General features: G+C 37.7%; 1 protein-coding gene across 1 annotated transcript; it reads right to left on the reverse strand.

The window, feature by feature from the left end:
- Nucleotides 1-1,656: 1,656 nt before the first annotated feature.
- Nucleotides 1,657-16,540, reverse strand: LOC143589735 (E3 SUMO-protein ligase SIZ1-like). Its single transcript, XM_077070418.1, has 18 exons — nucleotides 16,456-16,540; nucleotides 16,248-16,312; nucleotides 9,802-9,882; nucleotides 8,783-8,825; nucleotides 8,573-8,664; nucleotides 8,358-8,495; nucleotides 8,125-8,255; nucleotides 7,272-7,340; nucleotides 7,103-7,190; nucleotides 6,945-7,020; nucleotides 6,181-6,254; nucleotides 5,573-5,680; nucleotides 5,341-5,502; nucleotides 5,138-5,242; nucleotides 3,903-3,983; nucleotides 3,302-3,815; nucleotides 3,086-3,234; nucleotides 1,657-1,712 (listed from the first exon to the last, which is right to left on the reverse strand). The coding sequence occupies exons 2-17, from the start codon at nucleotides 16,272-16,274 to the stop codon at nucleotides 3,089-3,091; spliced, it is 1,935 nt and encodes a 644-aa protein (XP_076926533.1). The 5' UTR covers nucleotides 16,275-16,312; nucleotides 16,456-16,540; the 3' UTR covers nucleotides 1,657-1,712; nucleotides 3,086-3,088.
- Nucleotides 16,541-22,285: the final 5,745 nt, after the last annotated feature.

Raw genomic sequence — 22,285 nt, forward strand, 5'->3', positions numbered from 1 at the left:
AAGTACAGGAGAGAATATATAGACTAGACAATTAGGGTTTAACCCTTTAACTAAACTGGGCCTGATTAGAGCTTTTGGGCTTGGCCAAAACTCAAACAGCTTAATCTCCTAATTCTGTCTATTCGTCTAAACCGGACCCGACCCATGATGGATCGGAGACCACAACATAACAGTCAACACATATATGAAATGGATAAAGGATCACATAAACAACATTCATTATGTATTGGTCATAATTATGACGAACAACCAGACCATAATTCAAATTAGCAACCAAATAAGAAAAACATGTCAGCATAATAAAATAAAAAATTAGTATTCCATTATCGAATCGAAATCAAATACCACATACCTGAAAGTTTAATCCACCTACTGATGATCTTGATTAGAGTGACAGAGAAGAAACTAAGAACCGTAAATAGCTAAGATTCCGAAGTTGATTTTTGTGGACCGTCATTAATTATTATGGGTGAGGTGAGGAGGAGGTGGAGATCATATCGATAGAGGAAAAATGGTAATGGTTTTTACTTCTTATCAAACGGCGGCTGAGAGTTAGATTTGAACTTCACTACATGCTTTGGATTTGTTAGTTTTGAATCACACTCTCTCTATGGTAGTATAATTGTGATATTATACACATTATGTATGGGCTGTGTATTTCCATTTTCAGGTGTTTGGTGTTTGCTTATTCAGTACTCACTTTGGATTGTTATACAAACTGTTTTTGTAGTTTTGCTGAATATTTCTTTTTCTCATTTATGTTTTGACTAGCGTTAACGTTTTCAAATGTTTGGGCATGTTTTTTTTTCTTTTCGCATACCCACCCAACGCGTGGGTACTAAATGCGAGTTTCTAAAAAAAATGTAACAACCTCCCTTCATGTGTGTTGAAGGACAAACTTAGCCAAAGGGTTAGGGTAAAATGACACAATCTGTTTAGAAAATGAAACATAACGAACAGTCACTATAAATAACTTAGTTAAAGTATTGCGCCTGAAATTTGTTAAAAAAGAAAACATAAATGACGAAAAACACAATTCACTCTATGATGTAAGCTTTTTACAAATTGTTAAAAATAAATTACTAGTAACATAACGAGTTGCTTATTGTTTTTGTCCTTGTAATTTGGTCAAAATCTCAGTTTCAATGCCCACACTTCTTACCTATGACCGTTTATGGTTTCCATTTCTTTCAAATGCAATCGCTAAGACTAACACCATCACATTTTTGGAAGAGTTTGTACATAAGATAAAAATACTGAAATAACATTCTATTTAACATAGAACGTAGCGACGTATAACAATATTAGTGTCAGAGACTGAAATGACAAGAAATTGAAACCGCAACAATCATAGTGACACATAAAGTGTAGGGACCAAAATAGAAACTATGACCAAACCACATAAACGAAAATAGTAATCAACTCTTGAACCAAATTATTAAACTTGGCTTTTGGGCCTTGGACTACATAGTACATAGAGCAACCAACACATAAATGCAAATCCAAAAAAGAAAAAGAAAAAAAAAATGCAAAGATAAAGGTGTAGGCTATCTGTACAAGATGGTACTAGGATTTACACAACAAAATTCATAGATTCAATTTCACTAACTTATCAAAAAAGATGAATCTATACTACCTGTAATCCATTTGAAAAATACCACAACTACCCTATTCAAACTGCAGCTTCACTTAAGTTACATTGCAATAATCACCTGCCAGTAAACACAAACAATAATCTGAATAAAACAAGATCCTAAGTTTTCATGGTTTCAGAAAAAGACAAACCAAACCAGACGGTTTCAGCTGTTTGGTGGTTCTGTTGACGGTTTAAACTAATTCTTTTTACAGTTCGGTGGTTCAGTTTTGACGGGTTGAAAACAACAAACCAAACCGAACGGAACATGCTCGTGTTCGTTCATTTAATATTAATCAAACACGAAAATTAAACAAACAGGGTTTTCTTGTTTGAGTTCGTTTATCAACTAAATGAGTATGCCTGTGTTCATTTATGTTTGTCCTTTTACAGTATTAACAAATGGTTCACGAACGTAAACAAAGGAACATAACTGAACATAGATGAACAAACACAACTGAGTTCAAACTAGTTAAAAGTAATGTGAAAACAATGTGTTGAACTAGACTATGTTGTAAGGGCCAAAAAACTTAAATGAATATATCAACGAATCATAGTTGTCAATAGCGAATAGTGGTAAATAGCGGCGGGTCACCTATATGCTACGTAGCGAATAGCGCTAAATAGCGACCGCTATCTCATATTTAGCGATAAAGGAGTAGAAAACTTTTAAGCAAATAATTAGGGTTTATATTCACAAAATAAGCTTTTACGGTGGAACTTGTGGAAGGTGCAGCTGTTTGGTAGCTAAACAAGCCTAAAAAATTGGTTTCTACAATTTTTTATATTAAAAGATAAAATAAAAATAACAGAAAACCCTAAATACCACTATAATCATGCTAAATGACCGATATTTAGTACATAGCAGCTTATAGTCGCATCGCTACGTAGCGCGCTATAGCGCCCGCTATCACTGCTATTGACAACTATGCAACGAATGTAAAATAACGACTTAAACAAACAAAACTAACAAACATATAATAACATAAACAAATGAATATAAACGAACGTAAGTGAACGTTCACGAACATAAATGAATGAACTAGACATGTGTTCAAGTTTTATTCGTTTAACAAAATTAGCAAAAATTATTGTTTTGTTCGTCAATAAATAAACAAACATAAACTAACTTCCCGCTGAACGGTTCTTGTACAATTCACTAAAAACTCGGCATAATGGTTCCAAGCCTCAAATAGCCGGCCGAATCATTAAACCGCCAAAACCGAACAGTGGGCAGTTCGGTCTGTTTCAACAGTTCATAAACACCCCTACCATCAAATTCAAATCCATAATTATAGGGAATAACAACCTTAAAAAAGTTTAGATATAACCATTTAAAAAAAAAAACCCACGAAATCACATTTCTCCAAATGTATATTGTCCATTTTTAGATTTGATTTAATGATATAACTCATTAAATATATGTATTGTATTGTGGTTAATAAATATTACCTTTTAGTCTCTTGGTAAATCTTTTGTTGCATGCTGCTTTCTTACAGTCCTGGGCTGGCGGGGAAATGTAAATGGGCCACCAGGCCCACCTGGACGCTTATTAATACCCGTACGAGCAGATTCAGCTTCACCATTAGGACCAGTTGAAGCTGCAACAAAAAACTAGTCAAAACTATACAATTAATAACAATAATTTACAAATAAAAAAAGAAATACCAGCTGGAAATACAGCATCATCAATATGCATATCATCAGGTGGTTCAGGATCAGCAATGGGTGAATTGAAACTAGTAGTAGGTGGGCCTGGTGTTGCAGAAACCGTATCATAGTTTTCTTCTTCAGAATCACTGAGAACAATAACATCTAAATCTCCTAATGATGATGAACAAGTGTTACGATTGTAAGGTGCAGAGTCCACCATAACATCGCGAGTCATACTTTGGATCTCGCCTTCTTCCATATTATCAGACGAACCGCTGCTCATTGAGATGATCTCTTGCCCACCATCTGTCATGTGTTCTGAACCCCCGTTCTCGTTTGTTGACTGGGGCTGACTTTTTTCACTGGACACTCCTGCGATACTTGAACCGGGTTTAGAATCAGAAACGGATAAAGATCCGTCTGGAATGTGCCATTTTTCAAGATCCATAAACGGGCGTGCGATTTTAACACGCCATGACCCGTCTGATTTGACTTCGATATCGGTTACGTCTTCGTCACAAGGTTGCATCTGTTCACATGGGTGACAATTTTGAAAAGTGAAATCAGCTGCGTTTAAATTTAGAATCAAGATATTTGGAAACAGCTAATAACGTACCATCTTGACAACACGGTTTAAATACGGATCAATGATAATGTCCTCCAATGAATGGTTCTTCAGACAAATAGGGCATTGCCACTGCAAACAAAAAAAAATTGAAAATTTTGTATAATGAACACTACTAAAGGAAAAGTAGGGTCTTTCCAATGTGGTGTAGTGGTAGGAAGCCTTGGGTTTCTCAATGGAGACCCAGGTTCGATTCACACTTACAACACTTTGGGGAGGGCATGGGTGGCTCAATGAAGGAAGACCGGGATCTTTGTGATCTCCGGTTCGATCCTGAGGGTGCCCGGGTTTTACCACCAGTGGGCCTTCGGGCGGGTGGGTTTTCCCCGGAACTGGAGATAACTTGGAGGCGCTTAAGGGCTCCGTACGGCTGGGTTGAGCCAGCTGGTGGTGTTCTTTTGCCATTGGGTCTACGGAGTACCTAGGCAATTCTATGTTTGTTGGCCGTTCAAAAAAACCTAAAGGAAAAGTAGGAGTGTAAACATGTCATGCTGCTCGTGAGCTATAAGCTAAATTTTGCCCAAGCTTAAACATGCTAGAGCCTAAAAAAACATTATTTAATAAACAAGTGGCTCATGAGCCTAAACAAGCCTATTATTTATATAATTTGTATTGAATATATTAATATATATTATTTATATAAGAGTCACTATTATATATAAGTAATATATTAAATACATATTTGGCACCTCCTCCTACCTTTTCCAGCATAATAATTAATATTATGATTTCATAAGTATTTATAATAACTATTATATAACATAATTATTAGTATTAATTAATACTATTAGCTCATACTTATTAATTAAAATTATTATAACCTGAATTAGTATAAATGCTTATCCATTTACTTAATTTCTTGGTTATTTGGATTATTCGAATTCGTTTTTCTGAATTGTAAAACTATAAATTGTCCGAGTACAAAGATTCAAATTATGTTCGATTTGGATCCGGCTGAATAAAAGAAAAATGACAACAATTCCCGCTGCAATGTGCGGGGGAAACTCCTGGTTATATATAAGATTTTGATAAAAACAACCAGTATATATATATATTATCTTATATATAAAAATAATAATTAAAATATACATAAAAACAAAACGTATATATACTAATTAATATATAATAAACGAGCCAATCTCGAGCCTAATCAAGCTCGGGCTCAGCTCGACTCGTTTAAACACCTCTGGACTAGTAACTTAACAGTTAAATATGGTGGAACTTGCCTTTCTAGACCGTTGGTTAATTTGAACAAGTGTATGAAGATCAAAACACCCCAGGTGAATGCATCCTTTAAATCTAGCAGTGGTTTTCATTCTACATCCACTCATCTGCCATTGACATCAATATATATATATAATATATATATATATATAAAACACCTGCCTTGGTAGGGTATTAGTGGGGCCTACAAGTTAAGAAGACTTACGGGGCAACGGAGATTAATTGTGATATTATCTGCAATGACCTCTAAATCACTTTCACTATCATCATTAGCCGCACTCATTCTACCACCAATGCACCGACAAACACGGGCAACGGCTTCAGTGAAAGATTCACCTTCTTCTTCTCTAGGAATCATGTTAATAACCTACCAAAAGTATAAATGCGTGAATAATTATATATATGGTTTTTACTAAATAAAAAATAAGTTACGTTACCTGTTGGACCGATTTATGTTTAACTAATCTGACACCTAAGCAAAAACTTCGAGAATCAGAACCAAATAACGAGATCTTGTTCAAGCCCTCCACTAGAAACACTGAAATCTGGGGAAAAAAAAACACCACACACACAAACAAGACAGAAGTCATTAAAAAATGGAGTTAAGGTAAACATTTAGGTCTGTAAACAAACCAAACGTTCAGTGAATCATTTGACTCATTTATGTTCGTGAACGTTCGTTTAAATTTGTTTATGTTCGTTAGTTTACGTTTGATTAAGTTATTTCATTAATAATTCATTTAAACTTTTTAAGCCCATTACAATTCAATCTAGTATTAGTAACATTTTAGGTTGTAACACATTGTTCACATTTACTTCTAATTCGTCTTCAGTTATATTCCTTCATTTACGTTCGTGAACAGAACCATTCATTTATACTGTTCAAGAATGGCATTAAGCAAACACAAACATTTTCTTAGCGAGCCAACATGAACAAGAAGACCTCGCCCGTGCTCGATCGTTTGTGTGGTTACATTTAAACGAACACATGCATGCTCTGTTCGTGTTTGTCCGGTTCGTTAAGTGAAAAAATAAAATTGCTTACTGATGGACCATCATCACGACCATTGGCTCCAAGCAACTTTGATCCAGGTCGATTGATTGTCTTGACAGGGATTCCTGAAAAGTAGATATCATTTATTAAATCGATAAATAATATTATAATAGTTAAAATTTATTATCATGATTCCAAAATTCCCATCATGGTATTTCTCAGTTACTGATCATATGTCCCACTCCAACCCAAAACAGTTGGAATTTACAACTGTAAGAGCTAGAAGGCTGTCTTTTAGGAGAGGATGGTTGGATGAGGAAGCCAACCTCTTTCTATAGATAAGATAAGTCTGTAATTTCTGGTCGAATCACTAGAAGGTATACTATTCGGAGGGTAGGCATTTGCTGTCCCTCAATCGCTTACAGATATGATTTATCTCATCTAGCCAGCACTCTAAGACCCTCTTTCCACCCTACTGCCTTTAGGTAAGGCCGTAAGGGTCTCAAATCGTATGCTTTCTAGCCTGCCTCTTTCTAGTTTCGAATCAAAAAAGTATCAACAGTCCCTTACAATGGCAACTGGAGATGAGCATGGTTAATACTTCATAAAGCACCTACGCAATTACTAATAATGCCCCTATTGACCTCAGTCTTGTTTTTCACTAGTTTTAGTCTAGAACTATACTATCTCGTTAAACGTCGAATATCCCTATAATGCCAGCCACTGAAAAAGGAATGAGTCTGCTTCTTTGCTGGCTAAATACATGCGCAACATAAAATTTAAATGGTCCATAGATAATGAAAAAGTCAGCATACCATTGACTTTTAGATCAGAAAATAGAGGCCATTGCATCCTGAATTGAACACTGTCATTCAGAAGAATGCACCATGCCTGCTAAAAAGAAATGGAAAACCTGTTAAATAACTAACTTTTCAGTTAAAAAAACTGGAAATTGTAATTATAGGAATTCCACCTGTACATCATATCCTGCTTTCTCCAGCAGATGTACATTAGCTCTAGTAATCTGGAAGCTTGTTTCCACACTCTGTACCGGATGTGATCTAAACAGGGCAAATATGGAATTAAAAATATAACAGTTAAAAAGTTCAGGATTTAAGTAAAATAGGCGATGGTTAAGTTACTCGTTATCTGGTATATCTGAGCTAAGAAGCTTTACAGGATATAGAGGATGTGCCAAAGTTGTCCAAAACCTAACCAAATAAATTTGTAGAATAAAAAAATACTGAAATAATTACAAAATTACCAAGTATAGAAAAATGTTATACCAAATCAATCAGTGTTATCCAAAATTGAGATTGCTTGATAAACATATCAAGACTTCAACTGTAATGTGTAGGTTTTGTAAACAAACTGAACGTTCAATGAACCGATCAACGGAAAAATTCGATTATTTAACAAACGAGCGAACATGAACAACATTTTTTATTCATTTAGTTAAACGAACATGTTCACATGTCTCGTCCATTCATTTATAGTCATCTATGCTTGTTTATGCCCGTTAGTTTAAGTTCGTTCATTTATGTTCGTTTAAACAAATCAGGCAAGTTTCAATTTAGTTTAATTTTAAGAAATAAAAAAATGACCTCTTACAATTAGTCTAGGTTTATTAACTTTTAAGGCCAATAGTTTACTTTTAATTGGTTTTCGTTCTTTTATGTCCGTTCATCTGTGTTCAACTATGTTCATTCGTTTACATCCGTGAATTGTTCTTTTATTATATTAATAAACGAACATAAACGTTCAAGAACACTTCTAAATGAACATGAACACGAACAAGAAAACCTCATTCGTTTAATTGCCCGTGTTCAATTGCTTATTCGGGTAAAGTTAAAGGAACAAACACAAGCATACCCCGTTTGTGTTAGTTCGGGACTTTTACAAGCCTAGTAATATAATAAAACTCCACTGTTTATTCACTAATATATTTGGGTTCAGATAAATAAGAGGGGCAGATGTGAATACTATAATACTCACGGGTCACATCGATTGAGTCTACAAATCTCACAATAATGCTGAGAAGGAGCAGACGTAGCTTCCTCAGGTGACTCAAACGGGATAATAACACACGCAATATGTTGCCAAACGTTACACTGTGAATCCACGCACTGAACGAAAGCAATTTCAAATTTGAAAAGAAGTCATGATAACATATAAGTTATAAGCACCACTAAAATGCATAAGACTTTCTAAATAGTATTAAAAAAAACCTGAATCATGAACTCAGTTTTCACCGTACTGCCACATGGACAACGAACTTTTTGATCCACATTTTCGTCTTTAAGTGACACGCTGTTACTGTCGGGCACCGTTTGTCCACTAGCTACTGGAGCTTTTGCCCCTGTAGGCTGCATATTACTGAAGCCACAGCAAATATTAGATTGAATTCCACAAAATCATAACATATTACGGAAGTAATAAAAACTTGCCTGTGAATATCTTCAATTATCTTTGCCACATCCTCCTTTGGAATATGATTCTTAGCTCGCAGAGCACCATTAAGATGAGTACTTGATGCTAGAAAAACATGAGGAAACTAAAATAAGAAACCAAAAAAGTTACAAATATAAAAATAAAAAAGATGCCTATAAATGATTTTTTTTTAAACGACGGTAAGTATCAAGTTAAGCCTTACCTTCCGCGTCAGAAAACAAAGCCAGAATCCTATCCACAAGATCCTATAAAGACAACAATATACATTACATTAAACTTATTATTATATACTTTAGAACAAGTGAGATAATTAAATTAATAAAGAAATTGAGACTTCGCAGCATGAAGAGTAAACTGTAAAAGATATAACACATGTACGAAAAACTGATACATATCAACGGTTTCAAGAGATTGTGAATAACCATACGCGCATCAGTAGATACTTGTACATGCATGTTTTATTTGGATCCCACGATCGACATAAATCATTTTCAAAAATAACTTGGGCCTCCAATAATGTAATTATATTGATTCCGGTAGTGCCACAAAATATTATGTTATTTCCTTGACTGAAATAGTTGACATAAGTACCCTTGATTTATGAAATAGTTTATGAAGCATCATTTGCAGGCCGGTTTTGTTCTTCATTAAGTGTTTCTTTTATTTTCAATATGCAATTTGTTTGGGGACTATTAAGATTATTAAACATGTTCATATCTTGATCTTTCAATAACAAACACATAACAAAAATGTAAACATGAGACCATCTTTTGTGTCTGTCTGCGCAGTAGCGTGAAATATGAAAACCCTACAAAGGTGAAATAAATTTTCATACCCTTTACAAGTACAGAAAATGACACAAAAACTAGTGAGCCCACGATCCTTAAAAGTCAAACAAACTAGCGAAGCCATGAAAGGTCAAACAAAAACATAGTATTTCCTGACTGATCTCCCCCAATTTAAACAAGCTCGGGTCAAACAAAAACTCAATAGTGCCATTTTAGTCAACGTGTTATTGGCAATTGAGCAAATAAGGTAACGTACGGTCGTCTGGAATATATCAAGCACACATTGGATGAACGTAAAAAAAGCATCAAATATATACACTTCCCTAAAACACATGCAAAATAATAGAGGGTAACTAGGCATATATAGTATATATATAAAATACTAAAATCTCAAATTCTCAACAGGGACATATTAATGTAATAGAGAAAATACCTGCTTTTTCCCTGTTCTTGGAAGACCAAGTTGGCCCAGGACATCTTTAAGCTCATAAAGCCTAAAAGTTGCCATTTTTTTCTGAAAGAAGAAAATGAGTTACTGGGGTAATAATAATATATACAAAAAACGATATAATGTTATACAAGGAAAAAACTCATACAGTCCATAAAGTAATACTAACACATAACATATGAATAAAAAAATAGAGCCATAGAGTAACACGTGTTGTCCTCAACTCGAATGATAAACAAGTGTTAAACCATGTATTTTGTATTTATATTATAATAGAGGGTTCTAAGTGTAATATGTTTCTCTATATAATGAGCCTTGTAACCTATCTAATCTAACTATTATATTAAGGCAACAATAGTTTCCACATGGCCTTTAATTAAGCTATCCACATGGGATTCCACCTCAACAATTTCCAAACTTATAATTTACACCTAATAAGCTATTTAATTTTAATCTACCTATTTATACTATTAAAACAAAATCATTCTTCCATAAGGTATGTTACCATGAATCCATAAGATAATAATATGTTGTATTAAACATATTTTTAGACATATAAATATATTTTAATATGCTTTTGAGACGGCAAGATATGTTATTACGTATATTATTAAATTTAACTTTTTTGCTGTATTTTTTTTAACCACCCGTGTATTACACGGGCTATATCCTAGTCGTTCAATAAACTAAACCTTTCATTGGTCAAATATGGTATGAAAGCCAAGGTAACTCAACAGCCCCACCTTCCCTTACCTCTGGTTATATTTTCTGATTAAGAAACTGTCATGGCTGCAATTGCTGCCTTTACAACAGCAGAGAAAACTACTCAACACTCACAAATTCGCCTTCACCCTCTCACCAACGAACTATGGGTATTGGAAGGCGATGAGCGAGCCTTTACTTATAACCAATAATCTGTTTGATTATGCTGACGGTATCATACCCTGCCCTGAAGCAAAGATTTCAATTCCACCAGATAAACCAGGTGAATCTTCATCTTCAACTGCTGATAACCCAAGTTATTCCCGGTGGATAGCCAATGATGCTCATGTCCGGATGATCATCCTATCCACCATCTCTGAAGCATCCTTTCAACATGTTCAAGGTACAACTTCTAGAGATCTTTGGCTTTCTTTAGAACGTGCATATGCACCACACACAGCCTCTCGTGAATACACGTTGAAAACACAATACTCCAGATAATGATGAAGGGTGATGAACCCATGTCACTTATTTAACCTGTGTATGGAATATGCTTCTGCTTTAGCCAATATTGGCAAACCCATTAAGGATCAAGACCTTGTTATGCTCACCATCTCTGAATTACGAGATGAAAACAATGGTTTAAAGTCCACTCTTGTGGCCTGTTACCCACCAATAACCTTCAACGAGTTGCATGGTCTCTTGTCTGACCATGATTACATGGTTAACAAACCTAATCCTAATCTTTATGTCTCAGCACCAAAAGTCTTTCTTGCCACTGCTGGTAACTCTAATATCATCCAACCGCAACTAAATGATTTGCAGCAGTTGGCATCATAGTTGGGTTATCAGTTAAACCCTACTACTTCACCCGATCAAAACCCAAAGGTGTTTTATGCGCGCCTAAATAATTTGCAGCAGTTGCCATCATAGTTGGGTTATCAGTTAAACCCTACTACACCCAATCAAAACCCAAAGGTTTTTTTATGCCTCTCGTCCATCAAACAACAGAGGCGATCATCGGGGTAATTCCCAAGGCAACAGTGGTAATTACAATAACCGGAACCGTGAAATAATCAAGCTCCATCTACTAGGCAGTTTGCTTGGGCATCAACTCAGAAACTGGTGTATGGCCATTGTAATCGTTGTGGTATTGCTCATCTCCCCTCTGAATGCCCGACCTAATCTATACTGCTTGGTCCGGCCCGCAAGCCAATTTTACAAGTTTTTCAAATTTTGGCTCAACATTAGGGGCCATCTGGTTGCTGGACACGGGTGCTAATAGCCATGCTACTCCTAACTTATCAAACCTTGACAACTCTGAAGTCTGCCAAGGTAATGATTCACTCCACGTTGGTGGCGGTAAGCCTTTACCTATTCTTCGCATCGGTTCATCTAAATCTTTTTCACCCAACAAAACATTGAATCTTTGTGATATTCTTCATGTTCATGCAATTCAAAAAACTTATTATCTGTTAAAAATTTTGTGTTGATAATAATGTTTATTTTGAGTTTCATATTTCTTTCTTTGTTGTGAAGGACGAGTATTCACACAACATCCTCCTTATGGGTCCAAGTGAAAATGGTCTCTACTCCATCCAGCTTCCTCAAATATGAACAATTCCTAAGCATGTCTTCACAGCCACAAAAGCTTCCTTAGCTGTCTAGCATCAGCGTCTTGGACATCCGCATGAATGTGTCTTTCATTATGTTATTTCGCATTGTTCTTTACCAGGATCTACAAAATTATGTTCTACTTTATGTAGTTGGGAAAATCTTCCAAACTTTTTTGAATGACTCAAAGTTTCAAAGTAATAATATTTTGGATTTAATATGCTGTGATGTTTGGGAGCCCCCACCTACTGTATCTTTTGATGGGCATCAGTTTTTTTCTGTTATGTGTTATTATCACACCCGTTATATGTGGCATTATCCCCTTGTACAAAAATCCAATGCATACACCACATTTACACATTTTGTAACAATGGTGGAATGACAATTTAACACCAAACTGAAAAGTGTTCAAACCGATCGGGGAGGGGAGTTTTCGTAACCTTTTTCCCTTCATGAAACTTGGAATTATTCATCGACACTCATGTCCCTATACTAGTGACCAAAAGTCCAACACGGAATTGTTTGGTGTCGTAATCATCACGTTGTGGAAACCGGGCTTGTCCTTCTTGCCCATTCTCATCTTCCACAACGATTCTGACATTTTGCCTTTGAAACCATTGTTCATCTCATTAATCGTCTACCATCCAGAATTTCCTCAAACAAATCCCCCTTTCAGCATCTCTTCAACCGCAAACTAGGTTACTCGATTCTTCGTGTCTTCGGGTGTCAATGCTTTCCCTACCTTCGACCGTACAACCATCATAAAATGAACCTTCGCACTACACCGTGTGTTTTTCTTGGGTATAGTCCCACTCATCACGGTTATCGTCGCTTAGATCCATAGTTATTACAAGCCTTCGCTTCTTGCGCCTAGGCCCATTTTTCAGGCGAGGCTCAATAAATGAGCTTCTAGTGCCTAGGCGAGCGCTTTGGTCTACGATAGGAACATGAGAAGATAAAAGCCGAGCAAAAGAAACGCAAAAAGCACTATGAAACTTAGATCTAGGAGAGGTCAAAGGAATTAATTGAACATTTTGTTATTTAAGTTTTGGAATTACATTTGAATCTCGACTATTTTAGAACTTTTAGTACTAATTAGATGATATTAAATGCTATATAATAGCTTTTGTTTATTTTGTTTGAAGAATAGAATAAATTTTCATTACATAATATATTTTTTATTTTTTATTTAAATATGTCCTTTCTTTTTCTCAAGCCCTCAGTTTTTTTCGCATTGCGCCTAGGCCCCAGGCAAGGCATATGTGCCTTGAGAGCGCATTTAATAACTATGCTTAGACCCAATTACCGAGCGCATACATATCGTGAGACATGCCCATTTCAATGAACATGTCTTCCCATTTCAAACCCCTATTACACAAACGCACCTCCTCCAACTTCCCCGCATATTTCTATTTACCACACAACAGTTCCAAACCCTTGTCATGAACCTACCCAAATCGATCCACCCAGTCCTCCTCTCCTATTAGTACTCTTCCTTCCACACCATGACCTATTACCTCCACATCTCCTACACCACCACAATCACTACCATCATCTCCATCAAATACTTATGTTCCTCAAAACACAGATTCCTTTCCTCACAACATTCTGACCCTACACCGACCCCTTCTCCCCTTCGGCCATCCCACCTTCGACAAAACCCTAAAAAGACCATTACCTATAATCCATCCGCTTTCTTCACTACTAGTTCTCCTACTATTGAACCTACTTCCTTTGCCGTTGTCAACAAGTCACCGAAGTGGCGTCACACCATGACTGAAGAGTTTGATGCGCTTCATAAGAATGGAGCAGGGCTGTTATTCCCTTCTGTCAACAATACTAATATTATATATTGTAAGTGGGTTTACATGTTAAAGAAGAATTCACAGGGCGAAGTCACCCGTTATAAAGCACGACTCGTTGCCAAAGGCTTTACTCAACAACTAGCACCATGAGACGTTCAGCTCTATGATCAAAGCCACCACTACATTTGGCCAGCCGGTTCTTCCTCAAACAGTAAACTATATTTGTCCTTGAAGTAGAGGTTCTAACGGGCGTAAAAGTGTGAAAGCATCACAACGTTGTCTCGTTAACAAACAAATGGATAGCTAAAATGAAGTTATTCATATCATATATTTGATTGACAATCGGATAAACGATAATCATTTAAGCAAAACACACACATGACAGTGCAGTAACCATTCCACCGCATGCCAAATCTATAATGCAAATCCACTGTGCTAGATTTATACAGCATTTTCCATGAAGAGCATACACTGCAAAGCAAATGCGGCTAAAATGCGCCCTAACTGTTGTTTTCCTTTAAATTTTCAAAAACCTTTCACACAAATCAAAATTCACATATGGTTATACCTACACAATACATTCATAGCATACAAAATTACATATATGCAATTATGCATGTATGAATCCAAATCAATAACTAATTTAACTGTGATTTCAAACATTATCAGCAAAAAAACCTAATTAACATCTCTAATCACTGTAACCTAATCCAAAACAAATCAACAGAGCAAATTCAACGACGTAAAATTCATACACAACAACTGAATCAAAATCAAGCTCCGACGACATTAATTACAAATTAATTACAACAATAATAATCATAATAATCAGAACAAATATTCTATTAACAGTCGAATAAACGATAACCATTTAAGCAAAAAACACACATGACAGTCCAGTAACCATTCCACCGCATGCCAAATCTATAATTCAAATCCACTGTGCTAGATTTATACAGAAATTCCAATGAAGAACATACACAGCAAAGCAAATGCAGCTAAAACGTGCCCTAACTGTTGTTTTCCTTTAGATTTTCATATACTTTTCACACAAATCGAAATACATATGCCTACAAAATACATTCACGGCATACAGAATTACATATACGCAATTATGCATGTATGATTCCAAATCAAACATTATCAGCAAATAAAAAAAAATAAAAAATAAAACAAAGTAAAAAAATAAATAAATAAAAACCTAATTAACATCTCTGGACTCTGATCATTGTAACCTAATTCTAAACCTAATTAACAGAGCAAATTCAATGACGTAAAATTCGCATCCAACAACTGAATCAAATTCAATCCCCAAAGACATTAATTACAGTCACAATGAAGAGCATACACAGCAAAGCAAATGCAACTAAAATGTGTGCTAACTGTCTGTAATTTTCAAAAACTTTTCACACAAATCGAAATTCATACACCTACAGAATACATTCACAGCATACAGAATTACAGATACGCAATTATACATGTATGATTCCAAATCAGACATTATCAGCAGCAGCAACAACAACAAAAAAAAAACATTTCTGGACTCTGATCACTGTAACCTAATCCAAAACCTAAATTCACGTCCAACAACTGAATAAAATTCAACTATTCAAGCCCCGACAACATTAATTACGTCCATAATAATCAGTCACAATGAAGAACATACACAGCAATTCAAATGCAACTAAAATGTGCCCTAACTGTCTGCAATTTTCATAGCATACACTACACAGAATTACAGGTAAGCAATTACGCATGTATGATTTCAAATCAACAACTTATTTAACTCCAATTTCACACATTATCAGCAAATATAAAACCTAATTAATATCTCTAATCACTGTAACCTAATCACTATAGCAAATTCAACGACGTAAACCTCATATCCTAACAATTAAATCAAAATCAAACTCCAGCGAAATTAACTACGACGATATTAATCTTAAAACTTTAAGCAAATTGACGAGTTACCGCAAAGCAAATGCAGCCTAAATGTGCCCTAACTGTTGTTTTCCTTAAAAAGTTTCAAAAACTTTTCACACAAATCAAAATTCATACACAGATATACCTACACAACACATTCATAGCATACAGAATTACATATATCCAATTACGCATGTATGATTCCAAATCATCAACTTATTTAACTCTAATTTCACACATTATCAGCAAAAAAAAACCTAATTAGCATCTCTAATGACTGTAACCTAATCAATAAAGCAAATTCAACGACGTATAACTCATATCCTAACAATAAAATCAAATTGACGATAATAATCATGAAATTATAAACAAAAATTGACGAATTACCTTGCATACGGACACCAAATCGTCCATAGCTAGCCAATTATCCGTTGGAACAGCAATGCAAGTAGCTACACAGATTAATCAATTGAGTAATTAGGGAATACGGATCGTCAATTGTGTGTGCGTTGTGTTAGTTAGGGTTTAGTGTGTGGTATTAGATGTGATTGTAATTAATTAATTATAGTAATGTGCTGTACTAGTAGGTGCTTACGAGTATAAGAAGAAAACGACTGGTGGTGGCTAGTGGCAGCGTTACGGCAGCAGGTGGTGGTGGCCGGAGTCAAATGAGGGTTTTTCGGGAAGAGATTATTATTATTAGTTTGTTTGCTTTGCGCTCAGTTTGTTTATGCTACTACCAATCAAGTTTTTCTTACCTTGTTTGCCTTTTGTTTTTCATTGTTTTTTTTTCCTTAATTAAAATTTGCTATATTTTAATTATTAATTATTAATTATTAATTACATTAAATTGTTATATAGTTTAATACTTTTTTGCAAGGTTGGTTAAACGTACATGAAAAAGTGAAATATGATGTGAATGGAGGTATCATCTTGAATCAAGTTATTAATTAAAACATGTTATGGTATATATAATATAAAGACTTAAAATGTATGTGGCTGTAACAATGTGTTTTATACAAATATCATATTGTATCATGTTACAGTATAAGATATAAAGAATATAATTTTTTTCTGTCTTGAAGGTATTATGTTTTATGATCCAAGCATGATTATTACTTTACTTTTATTAAAATCAACAAAAATAAAGAATATCCATGACATGTTGGTCTATTGGTATGGTGTCTTCTTTTATAAATATGAGGTTATGGGTTTAAATCCTTACAAGTTCAAAGTAAATGTAGAATTTCGATGTTTAAAAAACAAAACTAGAGAATAATCTATTAACAATAATGTCTAAGTGTGTCTAAAAATTAATGTTGTAATAACTAAAACAATATTTGAAATAAACTAGGGGGTGTTTGGTACAGAGAATTGGGGGGTGAGAAATGGAAATGGAAACAATTCTCTTGTTTGTTTACGAAAGAAAGAGGTGAGAAATGGAAATAAACCATTTCCATTTCCCTGATTTCTTTTCTCTAAAAAAAGTGGAGAAATCATTTCTCTAGGGTTTCATTTCTCACTTCCATTCTCTTCCTTTTCACTTCTATCACCATCCTCTAATCTCTATCTAATTACCCACCCACGCACACCACCACCATCCTCGCTTGATTTCTGCCCGAACCAGGTATGATTTTTGTTTCCCTATTCCTATTCCCTATCCTCGTAGATTTTCTGTTTCCCGACTTCTAGGGTTCGACTATGGTTTGAACGACTAGGCTTAAGCTATAGCTAGGGTTTATGGTTTGAACGACTGATGTTCAATTTGGCTGAATCTTTCTATTATTTTGAAAATTCTGGAGTTAAAGGAAGTGGGGGTTATGGGTTTAAGTTTGTGGGGGATTTTGTTAAAGTTGTCTAGAAAATAAGAAACAGGGGTCTCACTACCACACAACTTTGGAGATCATAATATAGATAGAAAATAGTAAGCATTGACCAAACCGAATCATAAACCGATGGTTCGGTTTTGATATTTATTAAAAACCGCAATATTGGTTTGGTTTGATTTTGCTTTTTGTGAGGAACCGAACCAAATAAATGGTCAAACCAAAAAAACAGTAATGAATGGACCGAACGAAACTGTAACCATCTAAGATTATGATGTAAACTATATCTTTATGCTTGTTTGTGAAGAGGTATGTACCCGCCTCAACACCGAACGGGGCGGGTCAACCCACAAGATATATACAAGACATTAGAAGTCAAAGATATTATCAAGGTACAAAGCCAAAACTTATGCTCAAGCATCACATGCTTGCACATATCACATATGCTCAAGCATCACATATGCTCACGCATCACATGTGCTCATGCATCACATATGCTCGCGCGTATCACATGCTCACGCATCATATATGCTTATGCATATCACATCGTGCGTGGCGCATCCGCGCGCGGCGCATATCACATGCTCGCGCATCATACATGCCCACCCATGCGCGTGGGGCATCCGCGCGTGACGCGTATTACATGCTTGTGCGTATCACATCTGCGCGTGAGAATAAAGAGAAGACCTCGCGCATCCTCAGGATGGGCGCATATCACACGTGCACATAATCAACCTCGTCCTTATCCAAATCAGGATTGGGGCAACCTTGATTGTGCACGTCAGACAACCTTCCAGAAGGCATCTTTTTAAGGAATAAGGATATGCTGATGTTGACAGCTGCTAAACGAAAGGTGGACAGCTCAGCATGACTCATGGGTTACCACGTGATCATAACCAATGAAAAAGCACCAGGTGTCTCCAGGGACACGTGGCGCAAATCGATTGGAGGAGGCCAACAAAACCCTAATTTGGTCTCAGCTCAATCAGTGGAAACCCTAGCACTATAAATACATCATAACGTACATAGTTACAGACACATTGATTCACATTGAAGCATATTCAATCACACAATCATACAGAGTAACATACAGTATTCAGCATTTTAAGCAATACTTCCCAAAATTCCCTTACTCTCACATTATCATCTTCTCCTACATATACTTATTCTCACGCCGGAGGGTTACCCCAAAGAGGACCCCTCTGTCCCTTTCTGAGGGGTAAGTAACGGCGCTGTTCATTTTGTAGGTGGAAGAACACAGATCCAGAAGAACCATCGGTGAAATAGTATAATCACACCCGAGGAAAGTAGATCTGCTACCAGTGAGTAGATCCACGTTTCTTCATTGGCGCCATCCACTGTTACATCGGCAATCAGATCTCATCAGATCTACATAAAAAAATCAATCACCATGGTTTCTGGCGTTCGTAACGTTGATCAAGCTCTGGAGGATATTGAACGTGAGGGTGTTAACGACGGACAGCAGGTTCTGAGGGTTCCGCGTGATTCTACGCGTACCACCAGCAACCGTCCCTTCGTCACAACCCCTCACGGCCAGACTGAAACTCCTCCAGACGATCTCACGTTACAAAATATGGCCGGCGCGAAACTGAAAGGACCAATGGGTCCAGAAGAAGAAACAAATGATCCGAATGAATGGCTCATAAACGAGCAGCGGCGTCTGATGGAAAAGTACAATGAAATGGTCAAACAGAAGAAGCTAGCCGACCAAACACAAAGGCAAGCGTTTGATAAGCAGACTACAAAAAGGCCGCGCGCGCCGGAAGAAGGACATTCTGTTCACACTGCACACACTGAGTTCAGTGATGAAGAAGTGCATAGCATGAGGAAGACGCGAGATACTCATGCAGGAGGCTCACAGCTCCGCGCGCCTGTGAACATGGCGCCTGGAGCCAGAGCCGATCTGGCACATGCCGTACAGCCCACCAGTCAGAGGGCAAGTGGACGTAACCACACCCTACAGACCAGCCATCTTGGTGAAACACTCAAAGTTCACTGCGCGCATCGCGCAGGCTCCCATCCAGCACAAGACCAAGATGCCAAGTGGTTTGGGTAAATATGACGGCACGACAGATCCAGACGATTTCTTGCAAGGTTTTTACAACACGGGAAACCTAGAGAGCTGGACGATGCCAACATGGTGTCATATGTTTGCTCGCTGCCGGGCGCGGCGCGGGTATGGTTCGAGAGCTTGCCGACTGGGCAAATTGATGGGTTCGAGGAACTATTAGAAAAGTTCCAAGCCCACTTCGTACAGCAGCGCAGGCACACGCGCGATCCTGATGACATCATGCACTGCGTACGCAGGAATGATGAAACGATTGAAGATTACATCACTCGGTTCAATCAGGAGTCTCTGGCAATCGGAGGTATAACCGAGCAACTCCTGCGCGTGGCCTTTATACAAGGCGCGCGCAGTGATCAATTACGACGAGCTCTCGTAAGCAAAGATGGCATGCCCACCACGTGGGCCAAGTTAATGGAGGCATCGCGAGTTTTCGCGAGAAATGAAAAACAGATTGCCCAAGATAGGGCAAGAGAAAGAGCGCATCAGGCTGAATCACCGCGCAGCAAAGAGAAGAGGGCCAAACAGAACTCTGTATGGTCCAGGTTGCAGCCAACAAGTTTTTCTTCCGCAGAAAAGCAAGCGCAACCAAGCTCACCCCAGCCCCAAAAAGATGTTCGTAATCGCGGGGAGGGTGACAAGAGGGAGGGCGGCAGAGATCCTAGCAGACCTCTGCCAAGAATATGGACACCCCTCACTAAAACACCTTCACAGGTGTTAAGTACTGAGAATGTTCAATTCAAGCCCCCCAAGCAACTACACTACAAGGGACCGCAAAACAGTGGCAAATATTGTGAATTTCACAGGTCCCCGGGCCACAACACCGACGCATGCCATCATTTAAAGGATGCGATCGAGAAGGATGTAAAATCAGGCAGGCTGGCTCACTTGGTGAAAAACCAAAGAATAGAAGATGAGCAACCGGAAGGAGCCTCTGCCAGCAAGAAATACAAAAGAATCTGTGTGGCTGAAGGGGGACGACAAGGGCAGACGTCAAAAAAGAGAAGCGCGCAAATCCACGGAGATTGGCCCGAGCAGCAAGTCATCTTCCCAAGAATCAGGGGAGGCCCTTCAATAAGCAGTCCTCTCGTCATCACCACACACATTGCTCATTACGAAGTGTCAAAGGTCCTGGTGGACACTGGAAGCGAATCTGACATTATGTATGAGCAATGTTTCAGAAAGTTAGACCCGGCAGACCAAGCGCGGCTAGAAATTGTGAACGCACCAATCTGTGGTGTTTCAAATGAAATCATCCATCCCCTAGGCCAGATTCAGTTTGAACTAACTATGGGGGATGATGAGCACAAGCGAGCCGAAGTTGTCAACTTCTTGGTCTTGCCCACCACGTCATGCCACAATATGATCCTGGGTAGGGGAACGATTGCCCAATTTAATGCTGTACCGTCGCCAGCGCACGGCGCATTGGGGTTCCCTACACCAACAGGCGTAACATTTGTTTACCGCGATCATTTGTGCGCAGTGACAAGTACACCGCGGGAAGGGAGAATGAAACTTCCAATGGCGGACAATGCGCCAGAGAAGTGGATTTTAAGCCCAAAATTCCCAGAGCAAACGGTCACAATTGGCGCTACCATTTCAGACGAAACGAGATTGAGAATGAAAAGGTTGCTCACAAAATACACGTCGGTTTTCGCGTGGCAACACTCCGATATGACGGGGGTCCCGCGAGACTTGGCGCAACATTCTCTTAACACGTTCAAGTCGGTGGAGCCAATTGCTCAGAAAAAGAGAATCATGGGGGATGAAAAGGCGAAGGCCATGAATGAGCAAGTGGAGGACCTGTTGCGCGCAAACATCATCCACCCAATCCGATACCAGACATGGGTAGCCAATCCTGTGATGGTAAAGAAAAGCAACGGGTCATGGAGGATGTGTATTGACTTCAAGGACCTCAACAAAGCATGTCCGAAAGACTGTTACCCCCTCCCAAACATCGACGCAAAGGTGGACTCCGTGGCGCCATTCAAGCTCAAATGTTTCCTGGATGCCTACAAAGGCTATCACCAGATTCAAATGGCACCACAGGACGAAGACAAGACTGCCTTCAGAACCGACAAGGGTGTTTTTTGTTACACAAAAATGCCCTTTGGTTTAAAGAATGCGGGCGCCACCTATCAGAGACTTATGGATTCGGTTTTCAGTGAACAAATCGGAAGAAATCTAGAAGTCTACGTTGATGATTTGGTGATCAAGAGCAGGGAGGAGAGACAAATGCTCAAAGACATCGAGGAAACTCTTCAGCGCCTAACGGAAGTTAACATGAAGCTCAACCCGAGCAAATGTACTTTCAGCGCGGAAGAGGGGAAATTTCTTGGTGTAATGGTCACTAAGGATGGTTTCAAGGTGAACCCTGAAAAGGTGGAAGCCATCCTTGACATGCCTTCACCATCCACCATGAAAGAGGTTCAGAAGCTGAATGGTAGATTGGTGTCAATCAACAGGTTCCTAGCGAACCACGCCAGCAAATCTACTCCATTCGTTAACACTTT

The sequence above is a fragment of the Bidens hawaiensis genome, unplaced genomic scaffold, assembly GCF_021521415.1.
Source record: "Bidens hawaiensis isolate Kalapana, Puna unplaced genomic scaffold, B.hawaiensis_p1.1 tig00037771_1, whole genome shotgun sequence".
Taxonomy (NCBI): Eukaryota; Viridiplantae; Streptophyta; class Magnoliopsida; order Asterales; family Asteraceae; genus Bidens; species Bidens hawaiensis.